At 40.3% G+C, this 14,786-nt stretch overlaps 1 protein-coding gene across 1 annotated transcript; it reads right to left on the bottom strand.

Moving 5' to 3' along the window:
- Positions 1 to 200: 200 nt before the first annotated feature.
- rnf44 (ring finger protein 44) lies at positions 201 to 11,212 on the bottom strand. The gene is made up of 11 exons (XM_071531500.1): positions 10,761 to 11,212; positions 9,840 to 10,032; positions 7,709 to 7,934; positions 7,369 to 7,488; positions 6,587 to 6,760; positions 6,281 to 6,442; positions 5,739 to 5,854; positions 5,232 to 5,319; positions 4,587 to 4,708; positions 4,382 to 4,481; positions 201 to 4,259 (listed from the first exon to the last, which is right to left on the bottom strand). The coding sequence occupies exons 2-11, from the start codon at positions 9,944 to 9,946 to the stop codon at positions 4,197 to 4,199; spliced, it is 1,278 nt and encodes a 425-aa protein (XP_071387601.1). The 5' UTR covers positions 9,947 to 10,032; positions 10,761 to 11,212; the 3' UTR covers positions 201 to 4,196.
- Between the last annotated feature and the right edge of the window lie 3,574 nt (positions 11,213 to 14,786).

Here is a 14,786-nt window from a genome sequence, read left to right as displayed (position 1 = left end):
ATTTGATAGCTGCCTATGAATGGAAGAAATGCTGAGCCTAAGCTATAATTTTGATAGGAGTGACATGAGTAGAGGTGGTAATTTTGAGAATGACTTAAGCGTTTCATTTTTGTTTAACCTTTGAATATCTTAAGTCAAATAAGATACTGACACAAGTGTGATATTGGTATACATCATACATTTATTAGTGAACAACCCTCTCAAATCAGCCACAACAATTAAAAAAAAAAATATGATTGCACTACTTGGTAAAGCATAACTAGCAACTTTCATTTAAAAAAAGTACAAATCTTAAAAATTTCAAACAGTATACAGATGTATATATAATACACTATAACTAGTTATGTTAAATGCTACAAACAATATGATTCCAATGGAATGAAAAATTATAACATTAAGAACCATTTCCTATATATAATATATATTAGTTGTTTTCTCACCCCACCCCCCCCAATACAAACATGGAAAAAATGAGGTAACTGTAAATGTGCAAGTACCAAAGCAAAATATCTGCCTAACACAGAACACATGCCCCTGGCTCTGTTGGCGGGTGGGTAGTCTGGTGTTCAGGCAAGGACCCCTAGAGCCCAGGGGGAGTAAGAACAGTAAACCACTATCCCACCACAGCAAAAATCATTGGTAAACAATAAATGGCATCTACGGAGCAATCAATCACAAATCCTAAATAAATTTTAGCTGCTTATTGGAACACATTTTTGCACCACACAAGCTGTGAGATTATTCAATAATTCTTTTTAACAGAAAGACTACAAGACTCTATTCTCAGTTGTCTTCTTAAAAGTTTGTGATTACTTAGGCCTTAATGGGAGGTTCTCTTTTCATTTTATGTAATAGGGTAGCTGGATATTGTCAATTAAATACTTACTCCCAAAAATAATAGTGCTAAAATTTAAGTGAATTAAGGTATCTAGATGTGAACAATACATTTTAAGATATTGATACACTGAGAGCAAGAGCCCGATAGGCAGATACAGTACTACACTGAAATAAGTATGACAACATTTTATTTTTTTATTCCTTAAACTATATTGATTTTCACTGACATTGTTTAGGGGTATTAGTATAACATGCTTTAAGAATACATGGGATCCATGACAAACTATTGCATTCACGCAAGTGAGAGTTATCATACCTAAAGCAGAACATCTAGCACCTTTTCACTATGGCTTTTGATAAACTACAGTAGTTTCAGAGCATGTAATTTTCAGTCATTAGGGCAATAACATTAACACAATGTATTCAAGAATTTTCAAATCCTGGGTTCAAGACCAGTTTTTTTTTTTCTTTCAGTGTTTTTTTTTCTCCTATAAAATGAAGTTAGCGCAATAAAATCTTGTAGTCATTCAGTTCTATTACAAATGTGTGCAGTACAATGCATGGCAGTTATCAGCTGAGCATTAAGATCCAAACCCCCAGAACCCAAAGCCAACTAGAGCTAAAAATCAGTTGGGATCTGGTCGACAAGCATGCATATTGTGCACCATTAAATAGGTCCCCACCAGATTTCTAGATATCCTCCACTTATAACACGCTTGTTTAACGTTTTTTTTTTTTTTTGTTAAGTCATGCAAACACCTTTGAAGTAGTTTTGGAAGTGACTTAGGTAGGATAGTGTGCACCATGGCACATTTAGAAATGGGATCACAACCGCTATGTTTGACCATGTGGTTCGAGTACAAGAACAAAAGTTAAACAGGTTTGAATAATACACTTGTAATGAGTTGCAGTGTATACATTGCCTCTTTTCTGTGAATATTCATAACATCTTTACTGATCTTTTTTCTTGCATGCCTGTCTTTAAATGATGTTTCTACTACTCCTGACAAAACAGAATATTAGAATTGATTACATTAAATTATTCATGGTCTGAGGAAAACGACCAACTAAATTCAAATATACCCCTTTCATGGCATCCTTTCCATTTGAAATGGACTGTTTTCCTTTATTTTTATATACCGAGAGGCCCTGAGTGATTTTTTTTAAACTTACAATATATGCCAGCGAATAGATATGTACACATAGGTTAATTCTCAAAGCTGTGGGTTTAACTCATTAAATGGCTTTTTTTTTTTTTTTTTCTTGAAGGTGGCACACACGTCAAAGACTCACATTCGCTTTAAAAAAAAAACAAAAAAAAAGTAAAGAAAAGGCAAGATCCCTTTACACATGAAAGCAAGGGTTACAACTGCCTATTAGTGCTTACTGGGGCAGTTATAGACAGGAGTGAATCCAGAGCAAAAATTCATTTGTTTCTCTTTACCCCCTGCCCTAAATATATCCTGTTTTTTTTTTGTGTGAACACAAGCAGGGAACTAGAAGTCTAACAGTGTATCTACACTACTGAACACTCCGGCTCTGAGCGTGTCATTTGAATCCCTTCCTGATCACCGTGGGATACAGACAGCCGGCACACGGTGGAGTGTCACCAGTGACTTCTACAAGGGTTTTCAACATTCTTCTGTCTTCAAACGTTTATCTAAAAGCATTCACACTGAAGCTATACATACAATTTCTCACCATTACCATGGCCTAAGACAATGACCTGACCAAGTTGCCAGAATATATCACATACCATACACAAACAATGTTAGTGCTCCGACTGTTTCCTTCAATGTATTTTCTCTAGAGGATAAAACCAATAAATAAACACCTTTTAAAAACAGCATACTTTTAAAACAAGTGGAAATGACAAAGGATTTTTTTTTTTTAAGATTAGTAATAGGTTTGTGCTTGTCAAGGTCATAAGAAGGCAGATCTGAAATCTTGAACAGTAAGCTATATCTGTATATTGGATATTTGGCTCACAAACAAAGAAATAAAAAGCCCAGTCTTCCTAAAAGGGGAAGAAAATGTTCATTTAAAACTCGCCACTCACTGCACATATTGCTTTCTGCACAGGCCTCCAGAACTCTCCGGCATCAGCGTAGCCGTCAGATGAGGACTCCCATCCTTAACTGCTGTCAAGGTGGAACCACATGCTAGCCTTCCCTCATGGCGCTCTCTGAATAAGCAAGCAGTTCTTTTAGTATGCTTCTTTGTCTTTTCTTTTTCTTGAATTTGATAAATTTGGTGGCAATGCTTGATTAAAATATTGCTAGTCTGAATCAACAGTCCATGCAAATCCTAGCATGCTGCCCTGTATCCAGTGGTTACACAATGCATCGGCTCTGTGAACAGGACACACATACACACAAAATATGCACACGCGCGTACACACTTGCCAGAGGGACAATGCTGACGTGGAGGATGGGTGTAGCACTTGTGCAGTTATGCCAGATGACCTCGAAAAGAAGCAGTCCTCTGTGCCCTCCGCTCACTTTGCTGAGCAAGTGAGCGCCCTCCTCAAAGAAACCTCTACCTCACCGCCTCGTCGTCTCCTTTCCGTCCATTAATCCATGACTGCTCTCGTCCAGATCTGTGTTTCAGAGTGGATTATCTGGGGTAGGAGATACCCCACAGGTGCATGTCCCATCATTTGCAGTCCATAACCTCAGGCTTAACAGAATCGGTATTTAACCACAGCAAGTCACACTTTCACAATAGCATTGGCAAATCTAAAACGAAAAAGGGGTAAAACTATTGAAATGATCAATACATTATTGCAGAACATACATTATTAACAAGTCACTTTGCCCAACACCTACACAAACATGCATCTATGATGGTCAGGCGTTGCCTCCAAACACAGATACCCATGTTGAAGTATTCCTATTATTTTTCTGCTAATTGCACAAGGTGTCCAGCCTATCATCCTCCAGGCCCCCGAATCACCTCTATCCTCTCCCAATGCATGACTCCTGCTATCCATGAATACCACAACCAAAACCGCTAGATAAAAATGAAACCCTGTAAACAAAAGCAGCAAACAATGCATTGTAGGGAAAATCTTTGGAATCTGCAACAAGGGGGCAGAGAAAGAAGTGGCTGGCGATCCCAGAACTCTGGCTATAGGCTGCAGTAGGCAGTGGGTTTCATGAGACTCAGACAATGAAGCACAGCAGAGGTACGACAGGCTCCAGAAACAATCCTGGATTGCTTATTATTTAGGTAGGGGCGGGAGTAGTGGGTTGGTAAGCTATATTTACTGGAGGACGTAGGTTAGGTGGCAGGTGTCCCCAGCTTTGGGACAGACTCTGATGTGCGCAGCTTTCCAGTCAAGCACTCACAGACAGTTCTCACTCCGCCTCCCGGTGTACATCTGACGCATCGGCTCGGCAGATAGGACAAGTGCGATTGGTCTGGAAGTCAAGTGCAACCAAGTTGAAGTATAAACACATGAAGTATTGAATATTGACTTATTAATGCAAAGTACTGAGAATAATGGGGCGTGGTTTAAACGATAACACTGGCATCAACTTACCTTTAACCATTTGTCCACACACTTGGCGTGGAATTCGTGGTTACAAGGTAATACCCGAAGTAGCTGCCTACACTCAAAGTCACTAAAACACACAACACACCTGAGGGGAGGAGAGAAAAGAGAGGATGTAGAAGAGCATGAATGATTCAAATTAAACATAAACTGAATGCAAACAGGTTTTGCGAAGGCTTGAGGGAAAGCTTACAGCGTTTGTTCGGATAGATGATTCTCTGAGTTGAATCTGTAGGACGGAAGTTGCTCTATATCTGCCTTAGTGAGTCCACGTGGTTTTGCTTCGCCCAACCTCTCTGCCAGATTTAGCAATGCCTGAGAGAGAAGACAATGCAAATGATGTTTTGGCTCAATATGCTTAATACTTTGGATGTGAAATAACACAGTGACACTGAGGTGTGCTCCATGCAGCCTCCAAATAATTTTGAGCAAAGTGTCACACATTAAACCTTAACGGATACAATGAAGTGCAAAAAGGCTGGAAAAAAGAACCTTGCCTTAAAATAGAGTCTGACGATATTTACGGACTGCAGACTTTTACAAATCATTGATAAATAAGAATATCTGACCACATAGAAACATGACTACTTTATTATTTATGCTTTATTTATTAATCTGTACAAATACTGTCAGTACCCTGAAAGAGCAGAACCCACATACAATGAGAGTTGTAGTTCTTAAGCTTTGACCTCATATTCACTGTGTCATTTCATATATTAAGTAATGACTTATAACATGAAACTTATGGGGCTCACAGTACGTGACAAGATTAACGACACATCATAACCATTATTCAGACACTGTTCTGTTTTCAGTTGTGGACTGGCACCACACTAACCTCATAGTTCTCCATCTCCACGTCATCCACATCTAAGTCTAGACTGATGGCTGGGCCCACGGCTGTTGGAGGCACAGGAAGCATTGACCTAAGCACAGAGAGAGAGAGAGAGAGAGAGAGAGAGAGAGAGAGAGAGAGAGAGAGAGAGAACAGGTTGAGCAAGCATTAACACAATCATTGCAGCCACACTGTGATTGCCAGCAGCAACTATACTGTGATTGCCAGCAATATGTGTTAACTAGAGTTGATTATCCATTCTGTCCTGCTCCTTCATTCCATTAATTTTTGAGAAGTAGAGAGGCAAAAGCCAGAAGGCAGCATAACACAAGCCTGGTTTTAAACCCCACCCACAGTGTTTTCTGGCAAGCATACTGGAACACTCAACGACTGTGTGACTTAGTAGTATTATTAATTTTACATCCAAGCAATCAATGGCACCATAAAGACTGCTAAAAGTGCAAAGCCATGTTTAGGACTAATGTGTGTGTTCATACAGGAGGTACTCACAGGAAATAAGGGAGGAAGCCTGGGTAGTAGGATGGAGGGGGTGGGGGAGGGGGTAGAGGTTGCTGTAACCGGTATCTCTGTCCACTTACTCGCCGGGGCAGCATGTGGGGATATGGCTGAGAAGAACCACACACAAGTTAATGGAATTATATCAAACAGAAGTCTGTCATGCAGGCGAATTATTTTATTTCACTGAACTGTATAATGCTGGCAAGCAGCGGAAAACTTGACAGTAAATAAGTGACCAGAAGGTTGTTGGTTTGAAAACCAGGACCAGCTGGGAAAATCTAGGTGGGGAGAGTGAATGAGAAACACTCCCCCCCCAACAACTACTGCCAAGGTGCCTTTGAGCAAGGCAGTTAGCCCCCAACTGCTCCAGTGAAGCTGCTCAGTGGCCAACAGTAGAAGACTGTGGTTGTAGTGGTGTGAATGTGTGAAGCTGTATTAAGGTGAAGCAGGCCATTGCTGAAAAAGATTGCATATGCGCTGTAAATTTCCCAGGGAAAATAAAGGTTTGAAAAATATCTTAGAGGTTGCCTTACCACTCCAAAGGGCAGCTCCTGATGCAGAGGCTCTTGAGGAAGATACTGTAGGGGCAGAGAAGGAGGCATCGCTGGTGGGTGATGAGAGGGAGGGTAAGAGAAGGTCCCTAATGGGTGCTGGTCCCCTCTAAGGTCCACTTCATTCTCTACCCTCTGTAGAGGCTGGGGGGGGAGGAGATGCACCAAGGAAAACACTGCCATGAGACTGAACATTTGTATGGAACCTGGCAAACTAAAAGTGATTACACTGCATCCACTGGGACTGCGATTCTATTGATGAACCTGTGTGTAGTGTGGACTACTCACCATGCGTGGGTGCTGAGGCTGTAAAGGGACAAACTGGCTCAGTGGAGTAAGGTGCGGCGGCTGGTGAGGGGGCACAGAGGGGGTTGGGTGCAATATAAAATGCTCGCTGGAGATCAGGGGTGGAAAGGCTTGGTAAGACACTGGCATATGCTGCATGGTACATGCCTGGATGAGCTGAAGAGAGAGAGCAAGGAAGACACAAGAACAGACGTTAGTTTATGTAACTTAAGGAAAATATTTAAAGCAAACACACCTGTTTATCAATCATTAAATCAACACTTCATAGCATCATCATCAACACTTTGTAGCAGCCTGTGCCTAACCAAAGAAAGGTTGATCTCTGGCTCTTAATATTCACATTGAGGCAGTTATAATGAAAGCATGTTTTAAGCATGTGTACAAGCAATGCATTAAATAAAAACTATAGCACAGACAATGCTATCCCAATCCCAGGCACAGACAATATCACTAAAACACTAGACTACTCAATAACACAATCGTCAGATCATTCTGACATCTATTTTTCCCCCAATAAAAATGAACCGAACTTATTACAAAATTATGTTTTATGGAGCTGAATAATTCTGTTGTGCTAAAATCAAGTAGGAACCACAAATCATGTACAGTAGCAGCAGCAGCTTATTGGTTAGTCATGAACGGTGACAGATTGCATGGCTGGTATGGTGTGCTACATGGATGCCACTGACATTCGGGCTCTTCCTTTTCAAACTCACAGGAGGAGGAAGGCAGCAGAGCAGAGAGAGCTGTCCGCTGAACATTACCGAGCATGCTGGGAGCTGCTGAGTGTTGCACCCTGGTAGGGGCTGCCCGGTGTGGATGGGAAATCCATGGGTCGTCACCGTCGTAACTGTGTATGATATTGGAACGGATCCCTGGTGCATCTTTAAAAAAAAGGAAAAAAAAGGGGAAGATGGGGTGACTTCAGAATCTGCCTAAAAGAAGTTATTTTGCCAAATGTACTCATCACACACTGTTAAACAACAACTCACATATATTTGAATTTTGTGTGTTACTGAATAACATTTGGTCAGACATGGCAGCAAATCATATTTAATAGATACATGACTAACACAAAGTTAAAGCCAGTTTTTCTTCTGTTACCTGGTCATGTAGATCCACCATAATGGGGCTCTGCTGAGGCAGGTGAGCAGCAGCAGGGTGAAGCATGCGTGGCGGTGTGCTGGTGTGGCTGTATTGTCTGGACTCATCTAAAGGAACCTGTTGCTGATGCTGGAAGAAAAGCAGATGATGGAAGTTCTCATCCTGGACTAGGGAAGTGTGCAGTACAGGTCTGTCTCGTCTGCCCCACTGGCGTCTCACTGGTGGGCTGCGAGATCAAATAGAAAAAACAATGATTAACACAGACGGTTCAAGACGTTCCATTTAGCATTTATAATGGATCTTTATTAAGGGGATGCACAGTGTCACATAATCTAAATGTGTTTTAATACAATTGTTGTATCTATTTAAAAGTGAATGGGTATGAAAGGATAGATAACCCCACATAAAACTTTGTATAAAAAGGCTATGTTTAGTCAATTTCCACTGCAAACTAGCTAGAAGCACCATAGTAGGATCAATAGTGTCAGCTAAAAACACACTGAAAATGTGAGAATATCAATCAAAATATATGTCAAAGATGGTTGTAATTTGTGACAAAAGTATCTTGGATATAACAGTACATGCATCAAACACAAAGGAGGTTGTATATGTGTTATTTGCATAATAACAACAACAACAACAATAATCATACTAATAATAATAATAATGCACTAGCATGTTAGTTACATACTGTATCAGTCACTGATTACTAGTGTTTTGATAGCCAGCTTGCGTCAGTTCCTACTTGATGGTTTTTATTGACCGCAAAAGCAGCAAATAGGGCTAACATTTTTGTCTATAATCCAAACAGAGCTGTGATCATAATGCGAGTCTTCACACAGGGGAGTCTGATACCAATATGAAGCACAGTATCTGGTCTCTGGTTTTTATAAAAGAATCACTGGTGTGTGTGTTTAAGTGTGTTGGGGTGGGAGTGTATGGTGCTAGAAAATCTCCCTTATTTTCAGGAGTCAATGTTGGCAGGTGTTGCCACAGTGCAGGTGTTGCACTGTGGCAACATGTCAGATTCTACTGAAAAAGACTCTACTGGAAAGCCTTAAACATGCCATTATAGATGGAAACTTGAGGCTGTCATAGAGCCAAAGCTGTAAAGTTAGAGCCAACATAAATTTGTCAGCATTTATGAAACAGTCTTTGCTATTGTTTAATACATTGCCCTGTCAATAGTCTAGATAAATCAATCTAGGTAAATCTACAATAAACGTGTGGTGTTCTATTAGGCTGCGTTCACACAGCGTTTTTTGACGTGGAAAAGGCGCTGCCTGGAGCGCTTTTTGTGAGGAGAAATAAAAAGCGGATCACGGCAACATCACCTGACGTCAGCTGAGCAGCTGCTAGCTCACTAACCAGCTGGTTAGCTCTTCTAGCAGACAAAACAGTGTTGTGCAACAAGCAAAGGCTTACCAGATATTCCCAATACATGTCCACTATAATCCATACTGCCTTTAAGATCGCTGTTGCGGTAACGGAAATTCACTTATTGCATTAAGTCCAATTTCTCCACCGGCACTCCACATTTGTTGTTGCTATGGGAAACGGTCAGCGTCTCTGTGATCGCGATTGGTCGACTGGAAAAAAAGCGGTTCACGTCCACCGGCGCTTTTCTGAAAAGTTGAACATTTCTCAACTTTTGAAAGCGCTCCGCTCCGACGAAAAAAAAACGGCCGCCTTTTGTGCGCTTCCCATTGCTTTTAATGAGAAAAGGGCGAAGGAGGTTGGGGAAAAAACGCTGTGTGAACGCAGCCTTTCTGTCAAATTATTAAAATGACATATGCTGCATTTACATAGCCTATTTGTTTATGAGTAGCAGAGGTAAGCAGGAAAACTTCTGTTGTGAATACATTGGACGGCTAAACAACAGATTGTTTTTGTCTTGGGCTCTAAAAACTGTTTCCAATTTTAGTTTTAGCATTTAAAAAAAGATGCCTCTGCTTTTTTTCTTTGTGTATGGGTAATGCAACTTGAGCCGCACCCCAAGAGAAAGTTTGGTTGGTGTCAAGATTCAAGAACAATTCCACCTCTCATTTTTACACTTCTACATTGGATACTGCAATATAAAGATCAACATCTAAAGTAAAAGGTATTAAGGAAAGATGGGGAGAGTTTTTACCTTCTCCTGAGATGCACTGGGGTGTTACAGGGCTCTCCAAGGAACCTCCTCGGGTTTAAGGGGGCTGTTGGTGGCAGCCTATTTACTGCTATTTCCCATGGTCGCATTGGTGACGTCGTGCAGACGAGTCACGCTCTGGGAAAGGAAACCGTATAGTGGAGGCACTTGTATGTTGCCTCTGATTGTCTTAACCCTGTAAAAAAACACCAATACACAAATCAACAACACTGCCTCTTGTGCTACGGAACCGCTTGCTAACCATACATCCATCAAACAAGGCACGGTCTAGGTGTTACAGAATGAAGTGAGGTAAAAAATAATAATAATAATAACAGTAATGTTACAGTACTGATTTTAATCACTCAATGCGATTATGGATATAAAAACCATCAAGGGTGAAACATAAAGCTTTAACTAATGAGGTAGAATCGGGGTGACAGAATGACATTTTTACCTAATAGGGGTCGCTGTAGCCTGCATGAACAAAAACATGGAAAGCCATGTGCTCAAGAGACAAAGCAACAACAAAAGATGTGGTGGTAGGCTAACAAGACCGCTTGCAACAATGCAACTTAGCGGCCACGGTTACACAGTTTTAAGACACAAGCACGAGGCTTGTACACATAATTACAAAACATTTAGAAACATTAACGTCATCGCGACCGTTAGTTCGCTATCATAAGGATAAATTCGACGTCCCTTCTTGAAGAAGAGCTAACTTTAGCCAGGCTAGGCTAGCTAATGCTTTGTCCAACAGCTGCAGTTACTGTTAGCAAGATATTTAGCTAGCCAGCTAGCACAGGGTTAGGACAATTTGTTCAAGCATCATTGCATATTCGATCCACGTATTTAGGTTACATCACAGCCAGACACACACATTGAATATGTGACTTAGCTAACAGCACACAGCCCAAAGCTTACTTTATTGGCTAGTTTGCTTGTTCGGTGAGAAGGGGAGATGGCAGGTGTTTCAGCTTCGGAAATGTCGTGTCCCATCAAGTTATCCTTGCATGCAGCTGCTTCTAGCTGACTAACGTCATCGGTTAGAAAGTAACGTTAACGGTTTGGTTAACTGTTGACTCTTATTCGGCTGCTGTTTCCTCTTACAGGATTTCAACGACTTTCTGAAACGCTGAGCTGGTAGTAGCTTGCTAACGTTAGCTTGACGTTGGCTATTTTGTACTTAGCCAGCTAAAAATTGTTCTCAACGGCATGGGGAATCCGCTCTCTACAAAAAAAACGCAAAATCGACAGCTGATTGGCGTCAATGCTAGAGTTAACCTCAGCAGGTTATACCGTTAAACCTCGACGACACTAACGATAGCTAGCCAGCAAGATTCAAAGTTTATGTTTAATTGAAAACATTCCTTGGCGCGTGTATGTTGCTTGAACTGCATTGTTATGACGAAGCCACGCCTTCTTTCCTTTCGGACCAATAAACACGCACCAATCACATACAGCAGACATCCAGACAGTCTTTGATACAATGTATCAAAATAAGCAGCTCATGTTGTTATTGTGGCTTTTTCATAACAGGGTCCCAGAGAGGATTCCTGGGGTCTCCAGCAAAATGAGTAACTGATTAATTTCACTATTATTGCAGTGCTAGAAGTTAGCCTACTGAGTGAACGATTAAGAATGACCACTCTGACCTTAGGTTTGTCTGTCTCCACTGTGGATATCACACCACCTACAGTATAGTTATTCAATTCTATTCTAAATAATAACTAAGTACAAAATCATCTCAGATGAGATTTCCATAGGATACAACCTTATCAAATGAGGGCCGCGGTCTAATATTTATCCATTTGGGGATCACTGACATGAAAAGTTTGGGAACCCCTCAACTTAAGCATCTTTGTTATGGTAAATCGGCGCACTCCCCCCTTAACAAAACATCAGCTCTCCGATTTTCAGCCTTAGTCCAAAGCATAGAGGCTTAATTTTTGCTTTTATAGCGAGGGTTACGAGTTTTAAGACTTAAGTGTCTCAGTTAAGTCAGCAGTGTCTACAACATCTCAAACTTAGCAAGTAGTAGGCTAGACATACAGACACCTGCCTGTGAAACTTAACTCATTTACAATAATAAGACACACACACACACACACACACACACACTGCAAACAGGTTTATGAAAACATATAAGCGGGGTTTGGGAGGACATGACTTCGACTAACTTGGTTTCAGTTCATTAAACACAATTAGTAAATTCCTACAACACAATGGCCATGTGTCACACTCCACTGTAGCCCATAGTCTGTTTTGACTCGCACTGGAGGCCACAATGTCCTACTATAGACTACCCAGCCGGTTATGTAATATTGCACTTGCATGATCAAGTGAGCAAAACCTCCTCCATCAGTTATTATACGAAAACGCTTCAGTTATGTTTTTCATATGTTTCTGCAGGGCCAGCGATTGCCGCTGCAAACATTTTTTTTTTTTTTTTTGTGTGATAAACGTTACACTACAGGATCATCAGACATAGGCCTATACCTATCAGGCCCAAATGTGTCCAGTAAGAGTTAATAAATAATTTCTTCGCCTGTTCCGATTACCTCACTACAATGCGTTACAGTAGCTCTAGTCTTAGCATTGCACCCTAAACTGTGGGCCTAATGAAAAGCTGACTAAGGACAGGAGCAGTGGTTTGCAGCCATAGACTAAATGTAAACATTACAACATCGCACTCGGTAGCAACAAAACAAGGAGGGGCTGGAGGTTGAGCTGGATGACAGCCCTAATAACCCGTCTAACCATCTGCCATAAACACGCACCGTAAATCTTCAAAATTCTGCCGAGACAAAGCAAAAACAAGAGCACGACTATAGTTACCTGATTGTTAATATGCAAGTATCTGATCACTGATATATTTCCTTGTAATTCTCACATCTCGTTAGGCTAAGTGCGGCATCCTATGGTCAGCTGTTCCCGTATGGAACATTCCGTGGATTTCACCACTGTTGTAAAAAAAGGTGTTAAACGTTAGATCCTCTTGTTATAAAAGCACAACCTACTGGTAGATTACGTGGTGTTATGGCTTTGCTATCCCCCAAATTATTCCTGCAATCTCCACTTTTTCGTTTCATAAATGGCAATCCAGCCCCATGGTTGTTTAGGGTTTCTGCAGTTCCCTGTTACACCCCCATTTCTGCGTATTTCCAGAGCACACGCCAGCCTGCCATTTTTACCGTAATGGACAGATAAAGTGTGACAATCTGCCTCAAAAGTCAAGAGTCGGTTATCAAGAGCATTCATTTGTATTCTGTGAATATTTGCGAGCAGGCCTCCTGGACAGGAACAAGTCATGGCAGGAAGATCCATACTGAGTAATATCTAGACTATGTTAGGGTTAGAGATTAGGGATTTATAGGAGCAGAATATTTGTAGTTTCCCCTAGGAAAAACTACTACAGTAATCCTAAAATACATTTTAGAAGGATGCTATACAAATATCACTAAACTATATATACTATCCTAGGAATATTATACTAATATGAAATAACCCTAGTGATACCAAAAAATACCATAAAGTAGGATAAGATCACTATAAACTAATGAGGTCCACAGACACACTGTAAGTCCCTGTTGACATATTATAGGGACCATATGATTATTTATCCATTTAATTATTTATTTATTTGCACCATATACCACTGAGGATGGTTTTGGAACAGGACTTGGCTTGTGCCTTTATTTTCCACACATGGAGTCAGCAGAGTTGGCAGTCAGACAAACCGGCCTGTAGTATTATTTTAACTTTCTTTGTGTGCTTTTGTCTTCCTCTAGCTGTGTGATTGCATATTGAATAATAAAAGTCCATATAAGAAATTAGCCTACAGACTTATAATATGTCATAAGTCAGTTATGTAGTGTACAGTTGATGTACAGTTGATAGCTAATATCACTGACATAATAACAACTGTCAACGTTTATGTGAGACTACAATATTTTACCACTACAATAGACAGTATTTTCAACAAGCTGATATTATGTTGAGTAATGGGCACAAGTCATAGCCCAACTATAGGGTTGATTTATTCAGTTTTAAATCACATTCTTATCTCATTCTCATTACATGCAGGGGTGGGTAAGTAATGCGTTACAAGTAACGCACATGAGTAAAAAAAAAAATTTTTTTTTAAGGAACGAGTACTTTTAGTTCCTTTTTTTAAACTGTACTTCTACTCTTTACTCGAGTATATTTTTGAGCCAGTAATCTACTTTTTACTTCACTACATTTGCCATTTATACCTTCGTTACAACTAGTCTGCTCTAAATGCGGGGGGGAGAGCGCGCGAGGAGCACCTCTACTGCAGATGCCAAGTTGCCAGATGCGTGGAAGAAAAATAAGCACCACCTGTCTTTTGACCATGATGCGATGATGACGGAGCAAAAACCCAGAACAAGAGGCAGCTTCCAACAAATGGGTATCCCCAAATGAAAAATGTGAATGGAGAGAAGTTTTCATTCTCTAGTTGATTGACTGAGGTCTTGGTACAGGGAGTAATACTACAGAACAGAAAATCTGAGTTTTAATTAATTGTATTCGGTATCTACTGCATTTTGGGGCTGTAATAGGTTTGGTTACTTTGATAATGTCTGTAAATAGTTAAACAGACTTATATTCTGTTTTATAAAGGGCTAAGAAAGTTTTATCAACAAGTGCTGTTTTTTCATTATTTTGCACTGGCCCGCACACCCTAAAAAACATTAAAATGGAAAGTAAATTATACTTTGCGTAATTTATTAACCAGGTACTTTTTTACTTTTACTTGAGTAGGTTTCTCAAATGCTAATTTTCACTTTTACTTGAGTCATTTTTTATGGGAGTAATTGTACTTTTACTTGAGTATAGATTATCAGTACTCTACCCACCACTGATTACATGATTATATTCCATGATGCACGATCCACCCAGGGTGTGTCATTAATTATCAGGATTTGT

This window comes from Centroberyx affinis, unplaced genomic scaffold (assembly GCF_046629955.1).
Source record: "Centroberyx affinis isolate AG114_WGS23_722 - 3 ecotype Tasmania unplaced genomic scaffold, CSIRO-AGI_Caff_v1 ptg002087l_1, whole genome shotgun sequence".
NCBI classification, from domain to species: Eukaryota; Metazoa; Chordata; class Actinopteri; order Beryciformes; family Berycidae; genus Centroberyx; species Centroberyx affinis.
The sequence above is the reverse complement of the archived record's forward strand: the minus strand, read 5'-3'. Positions and strand labels throughout refer to the sequence as shown.